Below are 26143 nucleotides of genomic sequence, written 5' to 3'. Positions count from 1 at the left end.
TTCGCTTTGTCCTTCCACCGTTCGGGCCGGACTCCCTCCCATGGCCCTGACCCCTTCCCAGCATGAGAGTCCCTGCAGCACAAAGGGTGGGGATTCTTCCAGCAGGTGATGTCCGTGGCCTGCCAGCGGCCCCTTTGTCGAGCTCCCGCCCGCCTCGTTTAGCAGATCAGACTCTAGGCAGAGGCGGCGAGCCACACAGCGGCTTCTGCCCGCCCGGCCGCCCGGCGTCGGGAGAAGAGACCGGAGCTGATTTGGAGCCGCTCCTACGGCGGGCCCTTCCAGAGAGGGAAAGTGTGCCCTGATGAGTGGGGGTGACCGTCCCCCACCCTGAAACATTCATTCAAGGCCCATTCAGTGGGCATGAGGGGGAGACTGAGGCTGCATTCCTGGTCGCCGCCTGGCTTTTTGCACATCTTGGGGAGGTCTTTGAGACCCGGAGACAAGCTTCGCTTCCCCACGAGGTGTGGGTGTGATATCCGGAGGCTGGGGGCCGCGGAGAGCCCGCGAGGACTCACTCCCCAGGGCATCCGCGAGGCCTCCTCAGTGCCCGCCTCCTGTTTCGTCACCAAGGCAGGGCCTGGCGCTGGCCCTTCGAGGCGCTGCGAGTGGGGCGGAACCAGGCAGGCTGCGGTGTACTCCGCCGCGGCTGGGGCGGAGGGTGAACCCTGCTTCGGCGGCTCAAGAGCGACGCCCAGTGGCCCACCGTGGTCTGGCCCTGCCCAGGATCGCCCCCGCCTTCCCTTCTTTCACGGCCGGGCTCTCCGGATACAGGCAGCGCCCCCTGAAGGAGCCGAGGACATCTTCCTCGGTGCAGCGCCTCCTTATGTGTGTGCGCGCGCGCGCGCGGGGGGGAGGGGGACCCGGTTGCCTCTTGCAGCAGAGCGGCGAGCTACTGCAGGATCCCTGCGGAGCAGCCAAGTGTTCCAGTCAGCAGGTCGCCGCAGTCTGGTCCGGGAGTGTTAAGCTTCCCTCCCGCGCGAGGCGTCCTCGCTGTGCTTGAAGGGTGGGGCTGGGGAGCCGCGTCACGTGCTGCCTATCTGTGGCCCGGAGCCTCCCGTGGAATGGGCTGCGAGGGGGGAAGAGGCAGGAGGTGGGGGCGCCTTCTCCCCACCCCTTCCCGGCTCCGAGAAACAGTGAATCTCTGCAGCGCGTCCTGATTGGCTGGCCAGGCGGCAGCTGCCCCACTATAAAAGCGACTCTCTCTGCCGCAGTTGGCAGTTGGTGCAGAGGCGGGCCGGAGGGCTTCAGCCTTCCCAGCGGCGCAGGCAGCCGCCCTCGGAGCGCCTCGGTCCAGCGGCCTTCCTCCCCGCGCCAAGATGGACTCCCCAACGTTTGGCTGGCGCAGGTCCCGAGAGGAGTATCGCAGTGGGGCGCGCCTCTCCTGGGCCGCGCCCTCTGGGGCCCCGCCGCGCGCCAGCCGCCTCTCTGCCGCGCTGGGCCAGGTGGCCGACCCCCTGGAGCGTCTCGACCTGGCGCAGGTGAGCAACCTGAACGCCGAGCTGCTGGGGCTGCGCGCCCAGGAGAAGGAGCAGCTGGTGGAGCTCAACGACCGCTTCGCCACCTACGTGGAGCGCGTGCGGGACCTGGAGCACCGCAACCGGGCGCTGCTGCTGGAGCTGGAGGCGCTGCGGCGGCAGGAGCGCACGCCGGCCCGCCTGCCGCAGCTCTATCAGCAGGAGGTGCGCGGCCTGCGGGCGCTGCTGGATTCCGAGGCCGGGGACAAGGCGCGCCTGGAGGCCGAGCGCGACCGCCTCCGCCAGTCCTGCGGGCAGCTCCGCGAGCGCTGCGCCCAGGAGGAGCGCCGGCGCCTGGACGCCGAGGAGACGCTGCGCCGCGTCCGGGAAGAGGCTGCCCAGGCCACGCTGGCTACCTGCGACGCGGACGGAGCGGCCGGCTCGCTGCGCGCCGAGCTCGCCTTCCTGCAGAAGCTGCTGGGCGAGGAGCGGGCAGAGCTGCTGGCTCAAGCCGAGCTGGCCACGGCCACAAGGGCAGCAGTGGTGGAAGGCGTCCCAGCGGCGGGGACAGCCAAGCCCGACCTGGCGGCGGCGCTGCGGGACATCCGCGCCCAGTACGAGCGCCTGGCGGCCAAGAACATGCAGTCGGCGGAGGAGTGGTACCGCTCCAAGTTCGCCTCGGTGGCCGAGCTGGCCAGTCGCAACCACGAGGCAGTGCGCGGCATCCGCCAGGAGACCGTCGAGTACCGGCGCTTGCTGCAGTCCCGCTCGGCTGAGATCGAGGCCCTGCGCGGCGCCATCGACTCCCTGCACAAGCAGCTGGAGAGCCTCGAGGGCCAGCAGAGCGCCGAGGTGGCCCGCTGCCAGGTAACGAGGCGGGGCGAGCGAGCGAGCGAGGTCCTGCCGTTACCTGGGCTTCGGGAGCTTCCTGGAGGAGCGGCGGGGGAGGGTGCGTGGGAAGAACCGCTGGGCAGCACCACAGGGGGCCATTCCATCCTTCCCGGGTTCCAGCCTCCTTCCTCGGAGGGCACCTCGTTTATTATTATTAATAATAATATTATTATTAATAATAATTCAATGTCTATACTGTCCTTCCAAAAATGGCTCAGAGCGGTTTACACAGAGAAATAATAAATAAATAAGATGGATCCCTGTCCCTAAAGGGCTCACAATCTAAAAAGAAACACAAGGTAGACACCAGCAGCAGTCACTGGAGGTCCTGTGCTGGGGGGTGGAGAGGGCCAGTTGCTCTCCCCCTGCTAAATAAAGAGAATCACCACATTAAGGAGGTGCCTCTTTGCCCAGTTAGCAGGGGACCACCGATGCTCCTTCTGGCAGGAGGAAGGGGGCACCTGCCTGGCCTTGGCCTGCTGGATGGGCCTGTGGCAGCAGCATCCCACCACCCTTGGCAGGAGGGCTGGGCTTGCCGGCCTCCTCTTCCTTGAACTTGAACAGCCACCCAGGCACAAGCTGAGGAAGGAACATGTCGTTCATTCAACTCTTCTAAAGTCTGCATATGTAAAATCTCGCTCCTGATCTGGGACATCTGATTTATTTCCAGCCTTTTGTTAAAGGCTGCAAAATGCTTAAAAGCATCCTGCAAACATGCCCAGTGGAACTAAAAATATTGGGCCCAATCCACGGGGAGTTATCCTGTCCCTTCTCAATGAACAGAGGATGCTCAGCAGCCCTCCTTCCTGGTGGATTGTGCCCACCCTGTGCTGCAGATAAGTTAGTTTCTGAAACCCTCAAGCACTTGACACTGCAGGCACATCGGCTTTGCTCTGGTACCCTTTGGCCTCTCTTCTTCCAGTTGTGTAAGAAGCGCTCTTTGGGGTCAGGCCCAGCGTCCTGCTTGCCACAGTGGCCCCCTCGGATGTCAGTGCTGGCTCACCAGGCTGGGCACTGCCCCCCCCCCGCACTGCTCCTCACCGCATCCTTCCAGCCTGGGCTGGCTCATAACACATTAAGAATAAAAATAAAATTATGTTGAGGTTTTTGGAGAACTGGGGAAGTGTTTCTGCTTTAAAACAAACAACATCTAGTTTATTTAAGTAAATATAAAAAGTAAGACAGTTCATAGGCAAAGAAGTCAAAATGCACAAGCGAGGTGCATGGTGAACTCTTATAAAAGCTGGGATCATGGTGAACCCTGCTTGCTCTTAGGAGCCGTGCAGCATGGACTCTGCTAACAAAGCTAAACTATCACAAAAGGCAACATTCTGGAATTAGTGTCTCTCTCTCTCTCCTCCCAGTGAAACATGCAAGCTGGCTTTTGCCAGTATAGATAAGAAGTTTGCAAACTTATCTTCTAGCATGGAAAAAGGTGCAGCCAGGTGTTAATTACAATCTTGCTCTTGGATTTGAGTGGGGGTGGGGAGCTGATTGCTCAGACATTGAATCCAAAAGCTTTATGTCTCTCCCTGATTGGGGCATGTCCTTAGACATGAGGAGCCTCCATTTACATGATGGTTTGGAAATCTAACGCGTTCCTGGCATATGGAAACACACGGAGGCCTCTTGATTCAGAACAGGCTGGTACAAGATAAGGGACACGCAGAGAAAAGCCAAGCCCGGTCAAAATGGCTTTTAGAATTGAGGGAAGTTCTGGTGTGGAACTTAAAGGAGTCTTGGGCCAAACAAAGGCCCATTTCCTTACAGAGTTTTAGGTTCAAATCAGTTAAGGAGCTATACTAGCTCTCTGAAGTGCATCTGCTTTGCATTGGAAACACACACACCCCCACACACGAACTATCTAACCACCCCCACCCCCGCACTTTGTTGTTTGGGTTGGCAAGAGAGGAAAGCAGTCTCACAGCTGTGGGGCAGCCCCCCATGATGCATCGTAATGCAATCTGAAGATGACCCATGGTTGGAGAAGAGAGGAGAGCTGGTCTGGTGGTAGCAAGCCTGACTTGTCCCCTTAGCTAAGCAGGGTCTGCCCTGGCTGCATATGAAAGGGAGACTAGAAGTGTGAGTACTGTAAGATGTTTCCCTCAGGGGACAGAGCCCCTCTGGGAAGAACATCTAGGTTTCAAGTTCCCTCCTTGGCAACACCTCCAAGATAGGACAAGATTTATTTATTTTTTAAATAGGACAAGATTTTTTTATTGAATCAACAAACTACCAAAGCATACAGTACGTTGCCAAAGCACAATTATATACAAATGGGTTGTTTGTACATGATATATCTACAAAGATTTACACACAAGGATTTGGAAACACACAAGTTATGAAGTATATGCAGGTAGTACTGTAACTCGGGGGTGGGGGATTTCAAGGCACATCAGATAAGGTCTGAGAGAGATTTCTGCCTGCAACCTCGGAGAAGCCACTGCCAGTCTGTGAAGACAATACTGAGCTCAAAAGACCACCAAAGGTCTGACTCAGTAGATTCCTATGGTTCCTATGGTGGCATGTCAAAAGGAGCTCTTGGCCCAGTCTGAGAGGAGACCACCTCTGGGGACACACAGAGCAGCAGCCGAGTGTGTGGAGTGTCTCCATCGCTCGCCTCACCACTGTGAGCCTCTCTGCTAAGGATGGTGTCTGGTGCTGACACAAAGGTTCTCCGTGGGATGGAGCGGCTGGCCTGGGAAGAGAGAGAAGCTCAGGGGCTGCCTGTCAGGGCTCGTCTGTGCTGGGGGGCGAGATGAGGAGGAGGCCTCCAAGGTCCCTCCCAGTCCCAGGAAGCAGCCCCCAGTCACAGCTGGGGTCATGTCTAGCCCAGCCAGCCCTCTGGGAGGCTGCAGTTGGCAACCCGCTCCTTCCTCCAGTGGCCAGTGAGAAAGGACATCCTCTTGGCCCTGGCTAGGGGGAGAGGAACCGATTGGCGGGAGATGGAGAAAGAGCAGAAGCATCCTTCCTGGGAAGGCACTATACTGGATATGGTGGGTCTGGGCCCAGATCATCACTGCTGTGCCCTATGGCATGATTGCCTTCTGGATTAAGGCAGGTTTGATTTGGCTAGAGGGGTGAGGAGGTGTAGGGGTCTAAGGCTCCCACCCGTAGAAACTGAGGGTTCCCTCTCAGGAGTGACTCTAGAACCATTAGTTTGGGGGAGCAAAGTGGTGGCAAAGAACAATATTAAGGCAGTGAGGATTTTGCTATACATTAAATACTTATTGAGATAAGGTAGTTAATGTTGTTAGTTTATTTTCCTTATTAATGAAGCTTGCTTGACATCAGGCATGGAGGGAGGCCAGCAGTGGCCCGGGTTCTCCTGCCACCATGGCCCCTAGCCCCTCCCCCTGCATCTGATGTCAGGCACAGGGAGCATTTAGCCATGCCCCCCACATCTGATGGCAGGCATGGGGGCGTGGTTTAGCTCCCAAACAGGGCTAAATTGGGAGCTAAATTGGCCAGTGCTGTGTTTGCAGTGCGGCCAGGAGTGGCTCTCCCTGCCTTTTAAAAGTCAGACGCGGGGTGGGGGGCATATCTGGGGCACGAGGCGTGGCCCCTGAGGGGTGGCGGCCCGGGTTCTTTGAACCCATTCGCTCAGTGTTGGCTCTGCCCCTGCGGCCAGTTTCAAACCTATTCACAAAATCGGTCGGATTCTTCTCTCTCTCTCTTTTTTGAATTAGGTCTTCCAGTTTGCTTTTCCTGTCCAAGACCATGTGGCAGGAAAGACTGGGGTGAGGTGGGAGGCCAGGCCAGCTGGAATCTGCAGGGGAGATGACTCTGCGCGCGCGCGCACACACACACACACACACACACACACACACACACACACACACAGTCTCACCCAGCCCATTTCTTGGCCAGGGGGAAAGCCAAGGGGTTCACCTGGCTGCTGGGAGGCTGGAGGAGTCTCTCACCTACCTGGCTGCACTGGTGCCTGCTTCTGGAGTAGAGGAGTGAATCAATGAGGCATCTGGAAACAATGGAGGCCTTTAAACTTTAATTCAAGCAATGGGACCATGATAGACCATGGCTGTCTTGTCTGACACTTTGCTGTAAAATTCCAGTTGGGTGGATGGGGAGCAAAGAGGGGAGTGAGAAATGGGGGGGGGCAGGGGGCACCCTAACTCATTGGAGCCCTAACTATGTATTTCTCCCCTTTACTCAGTTCAAGTCGAGAGCAATTCATGGGGCAGGCGGGCTAGCTTTCTTTGGGGAAGGCAGTAATTCTGAATAGGTGGGGGAGAGACATCCTAGGATGACAGAGTTGGGAATGGCCTCCAAGGGCTTTAGTCCTGCTCCCTGATGAGTGCAGGGAATGGCTGCAGCCGCCCTAGCAGATGACGGTCCAGCCTCTGTCTGCAAATGTCCTATGAAGGAGAGACCCCACCCCACTTCCCCACCAGGCAGGCTGTTCTGCTGCCAAAGAACACTTACCATTAGGGGGCTCTTCCGAACGCCTGGCCTAAACCTGCTTCCTTGCCATTTCAAGCCGTTGGTCCTAGTCCGGCCCACTTAGTCTTCCCTTCTCCACCTCCTTCAACCATTGCTCATAGGACTTTGCTTCCAGATCCCTCAACATCTTGGCTGCTTTCCTCTGAACCCAGTTTGAAATGTGATACCCAGAACTGGACACAGTATTCCAAGTGACGTCTGACCAGAGGGGAATCGAGTGACACGAGAACATCTTCTGTTCCACTATTAATGCCTAGGATTGCATTGGCTTTTTTAGCCGCTGCATCTCACTGCTGGCTCACATTGAACTTGCCATCCAAGACCCCTGGGTCCCTTTCACCTGCACTGCGGCCAGGCCAGGTGTCTCCCATACTGTGCTTGTGCTTTTTCTGGGACAAATGCAGGACTTCACATTTGTCTCTGTTGGACTTCATCTGGTTGATTTTGGCCGAATATTTGAACAATGGGCCAAAACCAACAATATGAAGTTCAACAGAGTCACATGTTGTGAGCCTCGCAGGAAACAACTTGTTATGGGGTGGCTAACCAGCTTTATCTATCATTGTTATATTTTGGCAAGTCATCTGCAAAAATATAACCCAGCTCGCAGGAACATGGAAATGACTTGCCTTGCGGTTCTTGTTGTGACACAGTTATGCTGCCACTCGTGAATATAGGGAGCTGCCTCCTCCCGAGTCAGACCCTTGGTCCCTCTAGCTCATGGCTGCCTACACTGACTGGCAGCAGCAGCTCCTCAGAGTTTGTGACTGAGAAGGTGATTTCCAAATCCAGCCTGGAGATGCTGCCACCGCCAGGGATGGAACCCAGGACCTCCTGCAAGCCAGCCAAAGAGCGGCATCCCCTCCCCTCCCTCGTAGTTTCATGGGGTGTCCTCTGGGCATGCTGTGAGGAGCAGCAGCTGGGCTCTGTGGTCCAGGGTTTAAGGCTTCTTTTCTTCCTCCCCCACCCCATCCCCCCCCTTCAGGAGAGAGTGGCGGAACTGGAGCAGGAGATCTCGGAGGCCAAGGAGGAGATGGCGCGGTACCTGCGCGAGTACCAGGAGCTACTGAATGTCAAGATGGCACTGGACATAGAGATCGCTGCCTATCGGTAAGGCCCAAAGTCCCACCACCCCCTCCAGGAGCAGGAGCAGGAGCAGGAGCAGGGGTGGGGTCCCAAGGAGGCACAGCTGCCTCTGCTTCCTGCAGCTCCATTGGCTTCTCTCACTCCCACCCCAGCATGAATGAGAGCCGGGAAGAAGAGTGGGGTGGGGGGGAGGCACAGGGTGAGGGGTGGGGTGGGGTGGGGTGAGCCAGGAAGAAGAGTGGGGTGGGGGGGAGGCACAGGGAACACTGCAAGGAGCCGGGGCCGTGGTGGTGGTGCAGGCAGGCGAGGCCATGCCCAGAGTGGGTGAGGCCCAGGCCGGGCACCCACAATTGCGGCTGGTGGCCCAGGTGCCGCTTGAGGCCGTTGCCTCACCTTGCCTCATGGGAGAAGCAGCCCCAGGTGGAGAGGCCACCCCGGAAGGGATGCACCCCTGTGGCCTCTTGGCAGAGACTGCGCCCCCCCCCCGGTCCATGCCCATTTCCTGCAAGTGTCCAAGACCCCCCCCCGAGATTGCCCCTGCCAAGAGCCCCCCCTTCAATTGGTGATGCTCTCCTCTTGAGCAGAGGCAGACCAGCTGGCCGTCTGCAGCCCCGACACAGCCTGGCTCCAGGGGTGGGTGCTGGCATCTCCCTTAAGCTTCTGCGCAGAGTGTGAGCCCTTTGGGGACGGGGCCGCACTTAATTAATTAATTGATTGATTAATTCCCTCTGTAAAGCATTTTGAGAATTTTTGCCAAGAAGTAATATAGTTGCAGATTTCACCCCAGCAGCCAGCGGGTTCTCCCTCCAGCCGCCCCCAGCCCCCACCCCACCCCACCCCACCCCTGGTGGGGGCAGTCCTGCGGCAGGCATCCCAGAGGCTGCTCCCACCACCTGGACCCTGTTTGGGGGGGGCACAGAGGGAAGGGGGATGGGGAGCTTGGGGGCTTGCTGGTGTGGGGGCAGGGCAGGGGCAGAGCTGCACTAACTCCCTGCCCGCCCCCCGTCTCTTTCAGGAAGCTGCTGGAAGGGGAGGAGATGTGGTGGTCGGCCTCCTTGCAGCCCTGGATGAAGTGAGCCTCTTGCCGGGAGCCACAGCCCCCCTCCCTCCCTCCCTCCCTCCCTCCCTCTCCCCTTGCCCACCCCGCCAGGCTGCCCCCTCTGCAGCACTCATTCTCCACACCTTCTCTGAAGGGGGCATCTCCCACCCCCTGGACTTGGGTGGGGGTGGCAGGGCCTGGCAAGCCCACCCCCCTCCAGCCCAGGAGTGGCTCATCCTAATGAGCAGTGGGGGGGGGAGGGAGGGGAGAAGCAGAGCTGCCTTGTCTTGCTGGCGCTCCGCTGGCTCCTCTCTCCCTCCCTCCCCCCCCCGCCCTGCCCAGAGGAGCCTGGAGGGCCTTCATTGGGTAGAGCTCGGCAGTGAACCACAGAGCTCTGCCTGAGGAATGGCCGGCCTGGAGGCAGCAGGAGAGAGAGGAGCCAACTGAGCAAGGGGGAGCAGAAGCAACTGGGCTGCCCCCCCCCGTGCCCCCCTCCGAGGACCAGCCACTCCTGCTCCAGGCTCCATCTTGCCACGAGATACCACGGCGGGCAGTGGCCCTCCAGGACAGGCCTTGGGCCCGCACCCGCTCTGACCTGCAGCCTCCGGGCCTGTCTTGTGTCTGGAGGAAGCCCATTCGGAAAGTACGAGGAAGCAACAGACCCCCAGCCCCAGGGCCCTCCCCACTGGGCCCCCCACCCCTTGCATCCCACTCCAGCTTCCTGTGGGCCCCTTGATGGCGCTGCTGCCCACAGCAGGGGGCTTTGTGTTCAGCCCGCCACAGCCTGGCCTCTACAAGGGTTTGGCAGAAGTGCCCCCTCCCCCCCCCGCCCTGACTCAAGCACCAGGCCCTGGGAAACCAGAGCTGCACCAGCACACGAGCACCTGCCCCCTCCGGCTCCTGGGGGGTGAAACAGCATATGCCCCGCACCCCCTTGGCCCCTGCCTCAGGCAGTGCAGCAGAGGCTGAGGGAGACCGGCTGCCGGCCTCTCCCGGGACCCCTCCTGGGGGCAGCTCCTTCCTGAGCAGTGCCCTGCAGCCGACGGCTCCCCACTGCTAGGAGCCATGCTGGCCCACCTGGCAAGCTGCCTGGCTTCCACAGGGCGTGAGCAGCTGCCCAGTGAGCCCAGCCTCACGAAGCCCCCCCCCCAGCCCCCACTAGCTCCCAGGCCAAGAGGCAGCTTCTTGCAGAGCCAGGCCACAAACTCCAATTGCAGGATGGAGGGAGGGGGAACAGTGGTCAGGGGGGGTTGAACCAGGGGGGGGACAGGGCAACGAGACCCCCTTATCAGCTCCCCCCCTCACCTCACCCTCTAGCAGCAGATTGACCACACACAGCCCCCAGCTCCTGGGAGAGGATTGCTGGTCTGGTGGTAGCAAGCAGGACTTGTCCCCTTAGCTAAGCAGGGTCCGCTCTGGTTGCCTATGAATGGGAGATTAGAAGTGGGAGCACTGCAAGATTATATTCCCCTCAGGGGATGGAGCTGCTCTGGGAAGACCAGAAGGTTCTTCCAAGCTCCCTCCTGCCAGCACCTCCAAGACAGGGCTGAGAGAGATCTCTGCCTGCAACCTTGGAGAAGCCGCTGCCAGTCTGTGAAGACAAGACTGAGCTAGATGGACCCATGGTCTGACTCAGTCGATGGCAGCTTCCTATGTCCCTATGAGGGTGGCACTGCTCACCTAGCAGGGTATCACACTCACTCCGTCCTCTCCTTTCCAAATTATGAGCACTGGTGGAAGATTTGCACTTGTCTGAAACCCCACCACCCCACGCACTCCCCCCCCCACTTCCGCTGCCTCTGCCCCCTCACCTGAGCTGGATATGGCAGCTCCAACAGAAGCCCCACCACCTTGCTGCTCCCGGGGGAAGCTCTTCTCCCCTGGAGGGCCAGCAAGCCACCCTCGTTGTGCCTGGGCCAGGGGGAGGGGGGAGGGAACTGCTGGCAGGTGAGGCTGGAGGTGCTGCTCAAGAGCCAGGCATGGCGGATTCCCCCACCCCACCCCACCCCACCCCACCCCCGAATCATGCCAGCCAAATCCATCACCAGCTGCTCCTTCTTTGTGTCTCGGACAGAATCGGATCAATAAAGAGCTGTGACCGGTCGCTCTGTGGGTGGACTCTGGAAGGATGAGCCCTGCTGGTGCTGCCGTCTGCGGGAACCCCGGTACCTTTCGGGCCCCAACAAGGCAGCTCACTGTAGGATTTGCAACGGCAGCGCCCCGCACCGTACAAGCAATGGGAACCGGCAGGTGTCGCCCGGGAGCAGCAAAGCCCCCCCCCCACGCCCCATCCAGGGGCAGCTGCTCGCCAAAGGAGGCGCAGCGGCTGCCTCGGCCTCTGCTGCCGGAGCACCGTTTCCTCCTCCGCTCTCGCTCCTGCCCTGCTCTGACCTTGAATGAGAGCCGGCTGCAGGCAGGGCGGGGGGGGGAGAGGAGCAGAGAGAGCTCCGGGGAGCAGAGGCAGCCGCTGCACCTCCTTGTCTGCCCCCCCCCGCGCCCCCGCTTAGGGGGAGCTGCTCCTAGCCACCCCCTTCACGCTCCGCCCCTCTGGAGGTCCTGGATGCCGCTTTGGCCAGAGCCGGCCCTGGGAGGAGCCTTGGGGGGGGTGGCGGCTTCCGGGCCTCCGCCCCTCCCTCCAGTTACGTCAGCAGCAGCGTCCCGCCACACTGGGCGCTGCCGCCTTGTGCGGGAAGGAGGGCGACACCTCGCCCCAGGACCCGCCCAGCGGCTGGTGCCCTCGCGACTGGCCCCCTTGGCTAAGCAAGGTCTGCCCTGGCTGCATTTGAATGGGAGACTGCCTACGTCAGCGCTGTCAGATATGCCCCTGGGGAGGGGCCGCTCTGGGGAATGCATCGGAATGCTCGCAGGCGTGCAGGAGGTCCCGAGTTCCCTCGCTGGCAGCAGCCTCTCCAAGAGAGGACTGAGAGAGATTCCTGCCTGCTGCAGCCTTGGAGAAGCCGCTGCCAGTCTGGGTGGTCAATCCTGAGCGGGATGGCAGCTTCCTATACGTTCCCCTATGGTCCGCCCCCCCCCCGCCAGCCATGCCCTCCCTGATGTCAACAGCTGCCTCTCCCTCCTTGGCCTGCGGCTGGTTCAGAGACGGGTGTGTGTGTGTGTGGGGGGGGGGGGGGGGCAGCAGAACTCTTTCTCTCAGCCCTTCTGCAGCTCCTCCCTCCCTGCAGGACTTCCCCTCCAGCCTTTTTGCAGCCTACTTCTGGCCTGCCTGCCCTCCCCGTATACATTCCGGCGCCCTCTCAGTGTCCCCAGTCCGGCCCTGCTGCAGTGGGTGGAAGGGTGGAGGCTGGCGTGGGTCATACCCCTGGGGGGTTGGGGGGGGCAGCGTAGGCTCTCATTCGAACCCTTGAGGTGGAGGAAGCTCTAGAAAGGGCTGCATCCAGAGGGTGCCGCGCAGAGAGGAGGGGTGTGTCTGCACAGAGATCACAAAGGAGGTTGCTCATGGGGCGGGGGGGGGGCATCAGTCCCCTGAGCCCAGAACCCCCCCCCCAATCCTACATGTCTGGGTAATGCCTTCCTTTGGGGACGGAGAGTGGGATCCTTACAGCAGCATCACACGGCTGGAGGCCCGAGGGTGCTGGTCCGGGCTAAGACTGCCCCACCCGAAGGGCCAGAGCCCACTTGGCAGGGCCAGCTGCTGCAGCCCCTCACAGGCCTGTCCTCCTGCGCCGGCTGAAGGGGGCCCCGGAGAGAAGGGCAGCCAGCCCTACAGCAGAGTGGGGCGCAGGGACTGTGTAGCGGCCAACCCCGCCGAGCAGAAGGCGCTCTCCATAACTGCAGGCAGCAGCCCCCGGGCCTTGCCCACCCCAGCCGACAGCCAGAGAAGCCCCCCCCCCCCACGCACACACCCCCTGTGCTCCCCCCCCCGCCCACCTGTGGCGCTGCGTTCCTTCCTGCTCTCTTTCTGGGCAGTGCTGCCTGCTGCTTCCTTTGTGGTCCACCAGAGGGCAGCAGCCGCCGCCAGCCGGAGAAATCCCCGCCCCCCCCCCCCGGTCCTCTTGCTCAGGAGGAAGCCCCTTCAATCTGGAGACATCTTCCGCTGTGAGCTGCTGCAGGAGGAGGAACTGGGTCACGACTCTCACCAGTGCATTTCTGTGCACATTTTTAGTGCTCTCCCAAAAGCCTACATCTGCTGTGGAAAGGTGGGAGAGGAGCACCGCTGCCATCAGTCCAGAGACGTTGTCCCTGCGCAGCTGTGCCATGGCGGGGGTGCCAAGCTGGTTCCCATTCAACCTGGTCTGATTTACACCAGCCTGGTTTGCACTCTAACCAGAGCGCACACACACCCCGCAAAGGGTGCTGCTCTGAATCAAACTGGGCCTGGTTCAGATCGAACTGGTTTGGCCTGGTTGAGCCCAGTTTATGCTTATGGATTCCTAACGCTAAGGGGGTTCAAAGGGCGGGGGGTGGGTGGGCAAGAGAGACAGCCCGGGCTGTTGACCGCGGTTGCTCCTAAACGCCCTCTCCGGCTTGGTGGAGCCCGGTCTGCTCCTTGGTTTTCCTCAGAGCTTCCTGCCGGCGGTCCAGCTCCACGATACCAGCTCTTCTCAGTCCCGCCAGAACTCTCCCCCAGTGGTGCAGGCCAGCGCCAGCCCCTGCTGCCGGCGGGCCCTAGAGGAGCCCCTGCCACTGAGGAGCTGCCGGAGGTGAGGTGCCCTCTGCCCTTTGGACCTCTTTAGAGTTAGGACTCCCCTTTCCTTGTACAGGGGAGTCCTCACCGGAGTGTGTGTGTGTGTGTGTGTGTGTGTGTGTGTGTGTGTGTGTGTGTGATGGTGGATCTTTTCTGAGGCAAGGAACGTCAGCAAAGGGGGACATGAGAGGTGGCAAGGAGTATTTTTCTTACTGTGAAGTGCTGTGGTGATAATCAAATCAATGGTTTATTATCATGGTAACAGAGGGCCATTAATGGTGCCCTCCAGAGGTGCTTGAGGTGCTTTTAAGAAGAATTGCTGGGGTTGGGGAGGAGATGAGGCAGCTATCCAGCCCCCCCCCAGGTAGCAGGTGTGGGCCTGGGTCTTCCGTCCTGGCCATTGACCCCTGCTCCAAGGCATTCTGCTGCCCCAAGAGGCCACTGCTTCCAAGGAGAACTTGGAAAATACCACAAGCCCTTCCATAGTCAGGCTGACAATCTGCTGGCACTCAGGGGCAGAGCTACAATTGAGCAGGTGGGTTCAAAGAACCCGGGCCCTCCAGTGCCTAAGGCCCCCCCCACCAGGCCACCCGCCCTATTTTCTCCATTATCTCCCTCACTCGGAGGGGCTGCCAGGGAGAGGGGCAAACACAAGCTGCGCCCCCCCCAGCTACACCCTCGCTGGCACTGCCTTCATCCTCCTGCCTTCAGGCTCTGGGGTTTGTTTGTTTGTTTGTTTTATTGTTAAATTTATATACCACCTTTCATTAAAACAATCCCAAGGAGGTTTACACAAAAATTAAAAACAAGACTATAAAAAATGACACAATTAAAATATTAAGCTAAAATATAAAACAAATCTGACTAAAAAGATTTCAAATACAAGCATAAAAACTGTACAAAATACAAAGAAGCAGCCACAAAGACAATCAAATAAAAGCCTGGGTAAAAAGCCACAATTTAACATGCTTTCTAAAAACTGTGATGGAGACTGAGGTGCAGATACCCACCGGGAGAGCATTCCAGAGGCTGGGGGCAGCCACAGAGAAGGCCCTGTCCCGCGTGCACAACAGCCAAGCCTCCCTCATTGTCGGGACCCAGAGCAGAGCCCCCTCAGATGACCTCGTCAAGTGGGCAGCAACCCTTGGGAGCAGGCAGTCCCTCAGATATCCAGGGCCCAAACCGTTAAGGGCTTTAAAGGTCAAAACCAGCACCTTGAATTGGACCCGGAAACAAACTGGTAGCCAGTGCAGCTCTTTCAAAATGGGTGTGATGTGATCCCACCAGACAGCTCTGGATAAAACCCTAGCTGCCACATTTTGCTGCAGTTTCCTTCTTCAAAGACAGCCCCACGTAGAGTGTGTTACAGTAATCCAGGCGAGATGTGACTAAGGCATGGGTAACTGTGGCCAGATCTGCCTTCTCGAGAAAGGGACGCAGCTGGAGCACTAGCTGAAGCCGTGCAAAGGCACCCCTGGCCACCGCCTCCACCTGAGCTTCCAAAAGCGGAGCTGGGTCCAGCAACACCCCCAAGCTGTGTACTTGCTCCTTCAAGGGGAGTGCAACCCCATCCAGAACCGGTAAAAGCTCCTCATCCCGATTGGCTCTCCTACTGACCAACATTACCTCCGTCTTGTCCAGATTCAGTCTCAGTTTGTTAGCCCACATCCAACCCATCACGGCCTCCAGCCCCCGATTCAGGACATCCACCGCCTCCCTAGGATCAGATGACAAGGAGAGATAGAGCTGAGTGTCATCCGCATATTGCTGACAACTCAGTCCAAGTCCCCGGATGACCTCTCCCAGTGGTTTCATGTAGATGTTAAACAGCACGGGGGGCAAAACCGAACCCTGCGGGACCCCACAGGCCAATGGCCATGGAGCCAAGCAATAGTCCCCCAGCACCATCTTCTGGCCCCTCCCCCCAATAAATGACCGGAGCCACTCCAACACAGTACCTCCAATTCCAATACTCAAGAGGCGGCCCAGAAGGATACCATGGTCGATGGTATTGAACGCCGCTGAGAAGTCCAGCAGAACCAACAGGGACGCACTCCCCCTGTCTAGTTCCCGGCGTAGGTCATCCACTAGAGCGACCAAGGCAGTTTCAGTCCCATATCTGGGAGTCCACCAAGCCGGAGAGGGCATTTAGGCTGTCAACAGCCTGGGCCGTCTCTCCATCCCAGAGATCAACCAGGGCCTTGACAGGGTCACCAGCTCTGGACACTGGAAACTCCCTGAGGGCCATCTGGAATCCAAGCAGATCCATAAGCTTCCGGGGGCGGACCATTCTAATCGGTCCCCCACCCCTGCAGAGGGCAGATGTAGCAGTCAAACTAAACCCCACCAGATGATGATCTGTCCATGACGAGGGAGTTATCTCAAACTCCCCTACTTCCAGATCATTTATTCCCCAGTCAGCAAAAACCAGATCCAGAGTATGTCCTGCCATGTAGGTAGGGCCCCCAATACCAACAGAGACAGGCCCATGGTTGCCATGGAGGCCATGAAATTCTGAGCCTCTCCTACTAGGGGGGCCTCAGCATAGACATTGAAATCCCCCAAAACAATAAGTTGAGGGGAGCCCAAGGCCACCTCCGAAACCACCCCCGCCAGCTCAGGTAGGGAGACTGAAGTGCAGCGGGGTGGTCGGGACACCAGCAGAATCCCCAGCCTATCTCGGAGGCCCACCCTCAAGGACTAATGCTTGAAGTTCTGAGATTGCCTGACTGGGCACCCGGAAATGGGGAGGATCTCTGGATAGATGTCTGCAACGCCCCCTCCCTGACCCTCCAGGCAGGGCTGCTGCATGCTCAGGAAACCTGGAGGACAGAGCTGAGAGAGACCAACCCCGCCCAGCTCATCCAACCAGGTCTCCGTCACACATACCAGGTCAGCATGCTCAACCACAATCAGATCGTGGATGAGAGAGGTTTTAGCGTTAACCGACCTGGCATTCAGCAGCAGCACCCTAACCCTCGAGGGAGTGTTCTCAGAGCTCCCTGGGGTCAGAGGGTTGGGAGAAGGGCCGGAAAAAGGAACAGGCCTCAACTGCCTGGACCGTTTCCCCCTGTAACGGCCTGCCCAACTCCCACAGCCACACCTCCCTCTGCCCCCTACCTGTGATATTGCTGCCCCCACACCATGCCCACCTTTCTGCTCTCCTAGACATACCTCCTCAGCCCGGCCAAAGAAACGGTTGTGAGTCCCTTAGTCCTGCCTGGAGGCCCTTCAGCCCTCTCCAAGGTCCTAGAACTCTGCTGTTAGGAGCCACGGGGTCTCCTTTGCAGTAGGGAAGGTCATGGCCTTTCCAGTGTGAGAGTGTGCCCCTGTCTGTCCCCATCCCCTTAGAGGCCCCAGGGGTATGGAAAATGATGAGTGGGAGTGGGATGGGCTGGGGGTTACTCTATGCTTCACTGGGATCTATCCTCAGTAGAGAGATTGCTCTGACCCCAATCTTAGGAGCACGCCACTCCTTTGAGGTAGGCTCCCACCAGCTGAAGACTGAGCTGAAGCCACTGACCAGGCGTGGTCTCAACAACCTAGAACTGTCCAGCTTGGGACCTCCAGGCGCTGTACAGCCAGAGTCTAGCTCTAGAGTGTGAGCCCTCTGGGGACCGGGATCCATCTTACTTACTTGCTTACTTCTCCATGTAAACTGCTTTGGAAACTTTTGTTGAAACGCGGCATATACATATTTGTAGTAGTAGTAATCTATGATTGTAAAAACCAACCAACAGTAGTGCATGACCTTATGAGGCACATGGTGAAGAGTTTGGCAAGGAACCCTCCAGCACCTTTTATACCAGACTGAAGCCACTTCTAATTATATGAAGTTTATTACGAAATAAATAAGGGTTGTACACAGAATAAGGAATGGGGGGAAATTGGGGGCAAGGAGAGGCACAGAGGAATTCCAAAGAGAAGTCCAAAACAGGCCAGCAGTTGGCAGATCCTTGGCTGAGAGAGCATCAGTCTCCACAGTGTCTCCCCTTCTGGACCCCAGAAGCAGCTGGGATGGGGTGCCTGGTTGCTGGCAACTCAGGACTGGACTGGGCCCCTCTTTGAGGCTGACGCAAGAGGGGCAAGGCTCCCCCACTCTTCCAGAGATCATCTCCTAAATGGGAATCCGAGCCTCTTTCTACTGAGGGCAGAGCCCAGGGAGAGGCAAGGGCAGCAGAATCCACTCCTGAGAAGGGCGAGGAGGAGGAGGAGGAGGAGGAGACGGGAGAGGGGCTGGGCGGGGGGGGGGGCTCCCGGCGTGGCCCCAGAGCCAGCCTCACGGCAGGCTGCCCCAGACAGCCCAGGAGCTCCAGGCCGAGTTGAGGGAAGGGTCCTGGCAGCGGATCTGCACGAGTTGTAAAGGCTTCTTGCCCTGGATGGATTCCTGGAGCTTCTCCTGCAACATGGCACAAGCACACATGGTTAGGAGGGGCCTGGGGCATGATGCAAAAAAAAGAGGCGGGGGGCTCTCAGTTATGCTGCCCTGCATGGTGCGGGGTGTGTGTGTGTGTGTGTGTGTGTGTGTGTGTGTGTGTGTGTGTGTGTTCCTCACGTTGCCATGGGGCCAAGTCAGGCTGTTCCCATTTCCCTCTTGGCCTAAGTCTGGGCAAAGAAGCAAGGAAGCTCACGGACCTCATGGCTGGGAATTCAGTGCTGAAGTGGCCACCTCAGCTCCTTTGTAAAGTGAGTCATTGGGACCACCAGTGTGCCATTCGGAGCCATGGCTTCTCAGTAGAACCTCAATGCACAGAGGCAGTGTACCTTTGAAGACCAGACCTTGAGGGTCAAGGAGAGGAGAGAGTTGCCACATGCCTTGCTGGCAAGCTTCCCAAAGGCACCTCTTGGACCAGATGCTGCAGCAGCCGCTAGTCCTAAGCAGCCCCTGGGTGCCCAAGCAGCGGGCACGGCGGCCTCTGGTTCTCGGCAGGCAGCCTGATTGCAGCTGTTTCTCCAGCCCCATCCTGCCCCCGCCCCGTTAAGGAGAGCTGCACTACTTGCAGGCTGGCCATTCATCAGGTGAAGCTGTGAGGGGGCAGGGTGGGGTGGGAGAAACCGGCGCAATCAGGCGGCCAGGAAAAAGAGCCTCACCGAGGCCCCTCATGAGGACCAGCTGCTGCTGTCACTTGGCTGGAGAGTGCGAGGGCTTGGAGTGGGGAAGGGGCTTGGCAAGGGACATCCCACCCCCCCGTGGGAGGAGCCCCTTTGCCCTCGGAGAAAAACCCGCCTATGCCTGTGACAGCCCGATCGACAGAGAGAGTCTCACTCGGCCGCCGACCCAGCAGAGGCTACCTACGCTGTAGAGATCCTCCACCTTCTCCGTGAAAGTTGTCAGCTGCAGGTGGTAGCGCAGGGAGGGCCGAGCCCAGGAAGCCGGAGGGGCCCAGCTCAGGAGCAGCTTCTCCCCCCGCTCTCTGCGGGCAGCCAGGCGGTGGGGGGATGCGGGCTTCACTGTCGTGGGAGGAAGGCAGAGACGCTGCAGACTTCCCTCTGGCCCCCCTCCCTGCCCCCCCCCAGTGTGTGGGGGTCCTGGCCACTCTCCAGCCCCCCTCCCCCTCCCCCAATCACCAGAACCAGAGTCCAAAGCGGACCTCTCGCTGGCGCTGCCCACGAACACGAGGCCGAGGCTCGAGGGGGCTCCCTAGGGTGGGCGCCTTCCAGAGGTCAGGCCCGGGCTTTCGAAGCTTCCAGGCAGACCCAGCTGGGAGCACTCGAGGAGGGGGGGGCGCACAGTGTGGCAGCAGCCTGCATGCACGCAGGGTGGGCGGCCGTGGAGCTAGCCTCCCCCTCCTCCCCCTCCTCCTCCTCCTCACCTATGTCTCTCAAGAAGAGCTCCAGCGCCAGGTCCTCGTAGCTGCCGTCTTCACTCACAGCCTCCAGCCGCAGCTCCAGGGGGGCCTCTGGCTCCTCAGCGAAGCAGCAGAAGGAGCCGTCTTGGAGCAGGATGCTGACCCGGCCTTTGGAGGCCGTGGTCACCTCTCTGGCGGGGCAGTCCCTCGGGTCCTGCTGCTGCCCTCTGTAAAGAGGGGAGGGGCTGGGACCACTTCGGGGGAGGAGGGCGCTGAGGGAGGCTCAGCACTGCCCACCTCCCCCAAGGCTTTGCCTGACGACGTATCAGCAGAGCAGGAGATTTGCTCTGCACATGTTCAGAGGCACCCTCCTCCCAGGCATGGTATCGCATGTTCCAGGGATCCCTCGCAGCTGGCCCTGGAGCTCAGCCCCGATGAGTTCTGCTGCCTCCAATGGCGCCCTCGGCTTTGGGAGTGGGAGGGAGGGAGCTGTACTTACCGGCGGCAGACACGGACGCGGAAGGCCGCTGGGCGCAGGGTGTCCCACGCGCAGGTGAAGCTGCCGTCACACGACTCCGCCTGGCAGGTCACTCCTGAGCAAGTGGGGAAGAACCTCGGCATGAGCCCAGCCCGAAGTGGCCGCAGAGCAGCAGAGGCGCCATCAGGAAGAGCCTCCAGGCCGCCAGTCCCGTCCCCAGAGGGGGCACCAGCCGCTCACCATCAGGGGCCACGGGGGGGGGGCCTCTCCTCTGGGGCAGGCCACTAGCCGTGCCGGCTCTTCATCTGCAGCAAGCAAGCCCGTGGCTGGCAGGGGCCGCTTTGGGTCGGGGTTGGGCCCTGGGGGGCGGAGCTCGGCCAGCCCCTCCTCACCTGGATGGAAGAGTTGGGAGGGGCGGCCCCGCACGGCCAGGAAGGTGCTGTCCAGCAAGCGGGGCCCATCCCAGCAGGAGTAGTTCCCGGCGTCTGGGGCGCGCAGCTTCAGGACCCGGAGGCGGTGGGCCCCCAGCCGCTCCAGCTCCGCCTGAGGAGGGCTTCCCTTCCAGCTCACGTTCCCCGCCAAGGTGGTGTTGCACTCCAGCTCCACGCTTCCTTCCTGCTCCCCAACCTGCACTGTGGGCCGAACCTGGAGAGTTAGCTGGGTGGTGTGGCCAGCCCCGGAGGAGGGAGCAGAGGGAGGGGTCTCGCCCCAGAGCCCCCCCCCCGCGCTCTTTCTGCTGCAAGGGCTCGGGACTGGAAGGTGCAATCCAGGAGTGCCCCTCCTGAGCCCGTCCAGAGCAACTGGCATGCACCCCCGAGGCCCCCCCTCCTAGTATGGGGGGCAGCTGGGCTTCCAGGCTGGCTAAGCCCCAGCACCTCTGCACACAGCCCCCTTCCCTGCCCTTGGCCTGCACACTTGCTCAGGGTCCCCAAGACCACCCCCACCCACCCCCGGGGTGATCTGCATCTCGAAGGGAGTCCCCCCCCGCCCCACCGGAGAAGTGCCCCATCCATGCCCTTGGAGTGGAGCTAGAAGGCACTTACGCTTGGAGGGGAAAGTGCCCAAGGCCGCCTCAGTGCCAGTGAGGAGCACCCCCAGGAAACCCACCAGCATTCCCAGCATCTGTGGGGGGGGGGGACAAGAGGGAGGGTTAGGTTGTGGGTCAGGAGATGGGGGAAAGCCAGCCAGGCCCTGCCTCGAAAGTGTAGGCAATACTGAGCTAGATGGACCAGTTCTCTGACTCAGTCTATGGCAGCTTCCTATGTTCCTGCTGGGTATAAAAGGATGCCCAACGCTGCCTACAGCAAACATCCGGGCTCTCATCTGTAGCTAAATTACAAACCAGGCCACCCTAGTTACATCAAGAAAAACCTCATATGCAGGCTTGTACAAATAATTCTACCAAAGAAAACCACGTGGCTCTGGGGTCGCCAGGAGTCGACTTGAGGGCACAATTTTACCTTTCCTAAGAATTAACCATATTTGCAATACGGTTTCCTATTTTCAAAATAAAATTAAGGAACTTAAATATCAGCTCCTAAAATGCGGCTACCCACACAACTTGATTGGTTTCACTATTAAACAAGCACCAGACATTTCAAGGGAGACTGACTGCCTCAGAAACAAAGCAAGAACAGAAACAGAAGAAGCCCTTTTGCTGTAGACTCCCACCCTGTCTCTCCTAATTATTGCCAGGCTAATTGATTGATTGATTATTAAATGTGTATACCCCCTTTCATTAAAATAATCTCAAGGTGGTTTACAAGACAAATAAAACAATATAAAACAATAAAAACTGTACAATAAAAATGAAATTAGAATATTTAAAAACGAATTAATTAAAAAGTTTTTAAAAAAACGTGTACTTATGTTCTTAACAAAACACTCATATCAAAGCCCAGATAAAAAGCCAAGATTTTACTTGCTTTCTAAAAACTGATGGGACACTGGGGAACGGGTGCCCACCGGGAGAGCATCCCAAAGTCTGGGGGCCATGACTGAGAAGGCCCCGCCCCGCCTGCACGGAAGGAGAACCGCCCTCCTTGCCGGCACACAGAGCGTGACCTTCTGGAGCGGGCATCCCCCCTTGGGAGCCGGCGGCCCCTCCGGCATGCAGGGCTTTCAAGGGCAAGACCACCGAAGAAAGCCACCCGACAGACAGACAGACAGACGTGGTCCCGAAGGATGAGAAAGGCAACTGCGGGTCCACCTTGCAGGGCTTTCTGGCAGTGCCACAATACCGAGAAGGGAACTCTTGGTCAGTCAGAGCGGCTTGAAGAGGCCCGTCGGGTCTTCCTCCTTGGAAGTCCGGCTGTTGAATCAGCCGCCCTCTCCTTACAGACCCTGCAGCCTTCCGAAGTGCGGTCCCTGGGAGGACCTCTAGCCTCCGAAACAAGGCCGCCTGCACCACTCTCTCCCCCCCCCGCCCCCATGTTATTTGGGTAACTAGTGTAGCTGCCTGCCCTGGCTGCAGATGCCACGGGGGGCGGGGGGGGGGCAACACCACCACATCTCAGGAACCATCGAGGCGATGGGCCCCGTAGCTCAGGGGCTGCGTGCCGGAGGTCCCCCGGGTTCCACCCCCAGGTCGAGCTGGGAGAGAGGCCCGAGCCTGGAACTCCACTGGAGAGCGGCTGCCAGTCAGTGCAGACAATACTGAGCGGGAGGGACCGAGGGCCTGACTCAGTCTGGGGCAGCTTCCTAGGTTCCAATCAGCAATAATTACCCCTCAACAAGAACCACTAGAGGCGAAACATTTTAACTCGAAAGAGCATAGCATTTCCATTGCAGCATTAATTAACACAGGGCATCTCCGAAGAGAGGGAAAACGTCTGGCTATAGAGGCTCAAAGCCCCCCCCCCCTTAATCTGAAAGGCACTCTTGACCGGGTAGTGGGCACCTCCTGCCACCTTAAGTGGCGCAGCGGGGAAATGCTTGACTAGCAAGCAGAAGGTTCCTGGTTCGAATCCTGACTGCTGCTATATCGGGCAGCAGCGATAGAGGGAGAGGCTGAAAGGCGGCATCATCATCATCGTCATCATCTCATACTGCGCAGGAGGAGGCCACGGTCAACCCCTCCTACCAAAGACAACCACGGGGCTTTTCTGTGGGCGCCAGGAGTCGACATCGACTTGACGGCACACTTCACCTTTGCCTTTGCCTGCTTCAGAACCTCACCCCCTCACCTCACCAACCGTCCACGCGTCCCCTTTAAGAGGGAGCAAGGTGGGAGCCGCCTCGGGCCTCGAGCAGACACACCCGCGGCTATAGACTGAGCCAGTCGGAGCTTTTGGAGGGAGATCGGGACCTCCGAGTCCTTACCAAGAGGAAGCTCCTAGCGCAGAGGTGTCGTTGGGCAGGAGGTCGAGTTCCACGCCCCCAGCGGGAGAGGGCCGCCCCCCCCCGCCCCACCGCCCACCGCCCACCGCCCACCTCAGAGCCTCTTGTCAGTCAGGTTCTTTGGTCGTTGGTTCTCCCTCCCTCCCTCCCTCCCCAGTCCTAACAAGCGGGGGGGGGCACCAAAGGGGGCGCGGCGGCGGCTGCCGCCTCTGCTTCCCAGAAGCAGCTCTCGGGGCTCAGAGAGCGAGGAGCCACCCGAGAGCAGCTCCACCGGACTAATGGCCGGCCAGCCTGCAGGCAGCGCAGTTCTCGGGCGGGGCGGCGGAGCCCCCTGAACTGCCTCCTTTGGCGCCCCCCCGCCCCCGCCCCGCGGCTCCCTCCATCTAGACATCGGTATGCAGATCTAGCTCTCCCGGTGCGCACACAGAGACTTGCTCGCAGCTCTTTCAGAGGGAAGCGCCGGTGCAAAGCTCCATCTCAAGCTACGGAGGACGCGGCTGGGCACAAATAGCCAGCCTGAGGAGGGCCTGAGAGCAAGCCACTGGTGGCCGAAAGCGGGTCCTGCTTTGGGAACGCGGCATGCCTCCTTCTCCAGGCAGCTGCATTTGACATTGGAACTGCCAGGGTCCGAGTGCAGGGGTGGTGATCCCCCCTCCCGCCCTGCAGGCATCTCCCCAACCCAGGCTGGCAGTCCTTCCCGCAGCCTCTGCCTCCAGACCCTGTAGCCCAGCCCCCAGCCCTCCCCCGGGGGTCTCTGGTGTCCAGGCGCCCCCCCCCACGACCACAAGCCCAAGAGCAGCAGCAACCCAGAAGGGTTCCTGCCCCACAGCCATGGGGCTGCTCCAAGTGCTTTCCCTCCTGCACCCCACCTAAGCTTTGGGGCAGCAGCTCCCCCTCCCACCGCGAGCCCCAAGGCAGCAGAGTCACTGGCTCAAGCAAGGGGCCCCTCTTCTTACCTTCAGGGTGTCCTGTGTGTGGGGAAGGGTTGAGAGAGGGAGTGCCATATATCCCCTTCCAGCTGGCAGGCGGGCGAGCCAGGGGTGGGCAAAGGAAACTTCCCTGAGGTTGATGACTGGGGGGGGGAGGAGGAGGAGGAGGAAGTTGAGTGGGTCACCCCCCACCCACACCAGTGCTGTAGCAAGGAAGAGCAGCCCTCAGAGTCAACTAGCATCACCCTTCCCAAAGCAACGGGGTGGGGTGGGGGGGTCACCTGCAATGGAGCAGCTGAGGATGCTTTGTGCTTGTGGCAAACACAGACCTCCCAGCATCCTGAAGGGAGAGTTCACCCATTCGACACAGGAGACAGGGCCACTTTGCATCTCACCCCCCAGAGGGGAGAACACGAGAATCCCCTTTGAACTGTGAGGCCCACACCTGAGTCACCTGAGCCCAGCTCGCCCTGTCCCTCATGGCTTTAAAGCCAGAGGAGAAAGGCCTGGCCAGAGCGGGTGTTCCACCGAGAAGCTGCAGAGATGAAGGCTCTCTCAGCCAAGGCCTGGCCTACTGATAGACTCCAGTAAAACTCAGAGCTAGTCCCTTAGTGCGTGCATTGTGCATTTTCTTTTGAACTCCTGTATTCCTTTCTTTAGTCCCAGTTCCACCCTATTCCCCCCCACCCGAATTCCTTGTTCAGTGTGCAACCCCCGTTTCTCAGTAAAGTTCATATAATTAGAAGTGGATTAAGTCTGATTAAACAGGTTCTGGAGGGTTACTTGCAAAACTCTTCCCAGGTGCCTCGTAAGGCCATGTGCTACAGTTGGTTTGTTTCCAGCATAATATCTTGTTGTCTAGAGCTGGGTTGTGTGGACTCTGGCTGTGCAGTGCCTGTAAGTCCTAAGCCGGACAGTTCCAGGTTGTTGAAGCTGTCTCTAAGCCTGGTCAGTGGCTTGAGATCAGTCTTCAACTGGTGGCAGCCTACCTCGAAGGAGCGGCGTGCTCCTGGATTTGGGATCAGAGCAATCTCTCGACGGAGAGTAGATTCCAGGGAAGCCTAGAGTCCAGGGGCGTAACTACTATTAGGCAAGGGGAGGCGGCTGCCTGGGGGCCCCCATGCCTTGAGGGGCCCCCCAGAGGCAAGTCACATGACTATATATTGTGGTGTGTATCAGCAAGGGGTCCATTTTAAAATTTTGTCTCTGGGCCCACTCCAGGCTTGTTACGCCCCTGCTAGAGTCGCCCCTGTTTCGGCACAGTGGTACTTTTCAGCATTTTGATCAAAGGGAGGGAATCCTCCTCAAATTGCAAAATGATCTTGACAGAATGACTACCTGAGCTGAAAGCATCAAAGCCACTTGGATAGAGGGAGTGGTGCCTTGTGGCAAGGAGGAAAGGCCCAGCAGCAGCAGCAGCAGCAGCAGCAGCAGCTTCCTCCCTCTGCTCCCCCGGCTTCAGTGGAGCCAGCTGGCTAGACAGGGATGTCCTGCATCTGTAGTTCGTTTGGGTCGGGCAGCCGGAGGAAGTTGCTGCTCAGCCTTTCCGCCCCTCCCCCCCCGCCCACCGCACCATATCCAAGTGGCTCTTTGGTGGAGGAGGGGAGGAAGAGCCCCGGTGGCGGCAGGTGCCCCCTTCCCATGCCTGGGAGCCGGCTGGATGTCGAGAAGCAACTGCAGAGAGGGCGGGAGATCCGAGATGACCGAGGAGGAGAACCTGCCAGGCGGCCAGAAATGTGCCCACAGGCTGGATGTGGCATGCGGGCAGCCCTGCCTTATACAAAGCCATGGTGCGGCCACACCTGGAGTACTGCACACAGCTTTGGTCACCACATCTTAAAAAGGACATTGTAGAATTGGGAAAGGTGCAGAAGAGGGCAGGCAACCAAGATGATCAGGGGCCTGGAGCACCTTCCTTATGAGGCAAGGCTACAACACCTGGGGCTTTTTAGTTTAGAAAAAAGACAACTGCAGGGAGACAGGATAGAGGTCTGCATGGTGTGGAGAAAGTTCTGTTTGTTTGTTTGAATGT

At 59.2% G+C, this 26143-nt stretch overlaps 2 protein-coding genes across 2 annotated transcripts; one reads left to right on the top strand and one right to left on the bottom strand.

Annotated features, from left to right (window-relative positions):
• The first annotated feature begins 855 nt into the window (after window positions 1-855).
• Window positions 856-11035, top strand: LOC128327147 (alpha-internexin-like). Its single transcript, XM_053255477.1, has 3 exons — window positions 856-2321; window positions 7792-7916; window positions 8908-11035. The coding sequence occupies exons 1-3, from the start codon at window positions 1317-1319 to the stop codon at window positions 8966-8968; spliced, it is 1191 nt and encodes a 396-aa protein (XP_053111452.1). The 5' UTR covers window positions 856-1316; the 3' UTR covers window positions 8969-11035.
• A 6358-nt stretch (window positions 11036-17393) lies between these two features.
• On the bottom strand, window positions 17394-23241 carry LOC128327146 (interleukin-12 subunit beta-like). Its single transcript, XM_053255476.1, has 7 exons — window positions 23165-23241; window positions 20887-20965; window positions 20236-20475; window positions 19865-19958; window positions 19390-19592; window positions 18869-19027; window positions 17394-17975 (listed from the first exon to the last, which is right to left on the bottom strand). Exons 2-7 carry the CDS (start codon window positions 20963-20965, stop codon window positions 17548-17550), a joined length of 1203 nt encoding a protein of 400 aa, XP_053111451.1. The 5' UTR covers window positions 23165-23241; the 3' UTR covers window positions 17394-17547.
• Between the last annotated feature and the right edge of the window lie 2902 nt (window positions 23242-26143).

The sequence above is a fragment of the Hemicordylus capensis genome, chromosome 5 (assembly GCF_027244095.1).
Source record: "Hemicordylus capensis ecotype Gifberg chromosome 5, rHemCap1.1.pri, whole genome shotgun sequence".
Lineage (NCBI taxonomy): Eukaryota > Metazoa > Chordata > Lepidosauria > Squamata > Cordylidae > Hemicordylus > Hemicordylus capensis.
Note: the sequence above shows the minus strand (reverse complement) of the source record. Positions and strands in the feature narration are given on the sequence as shown.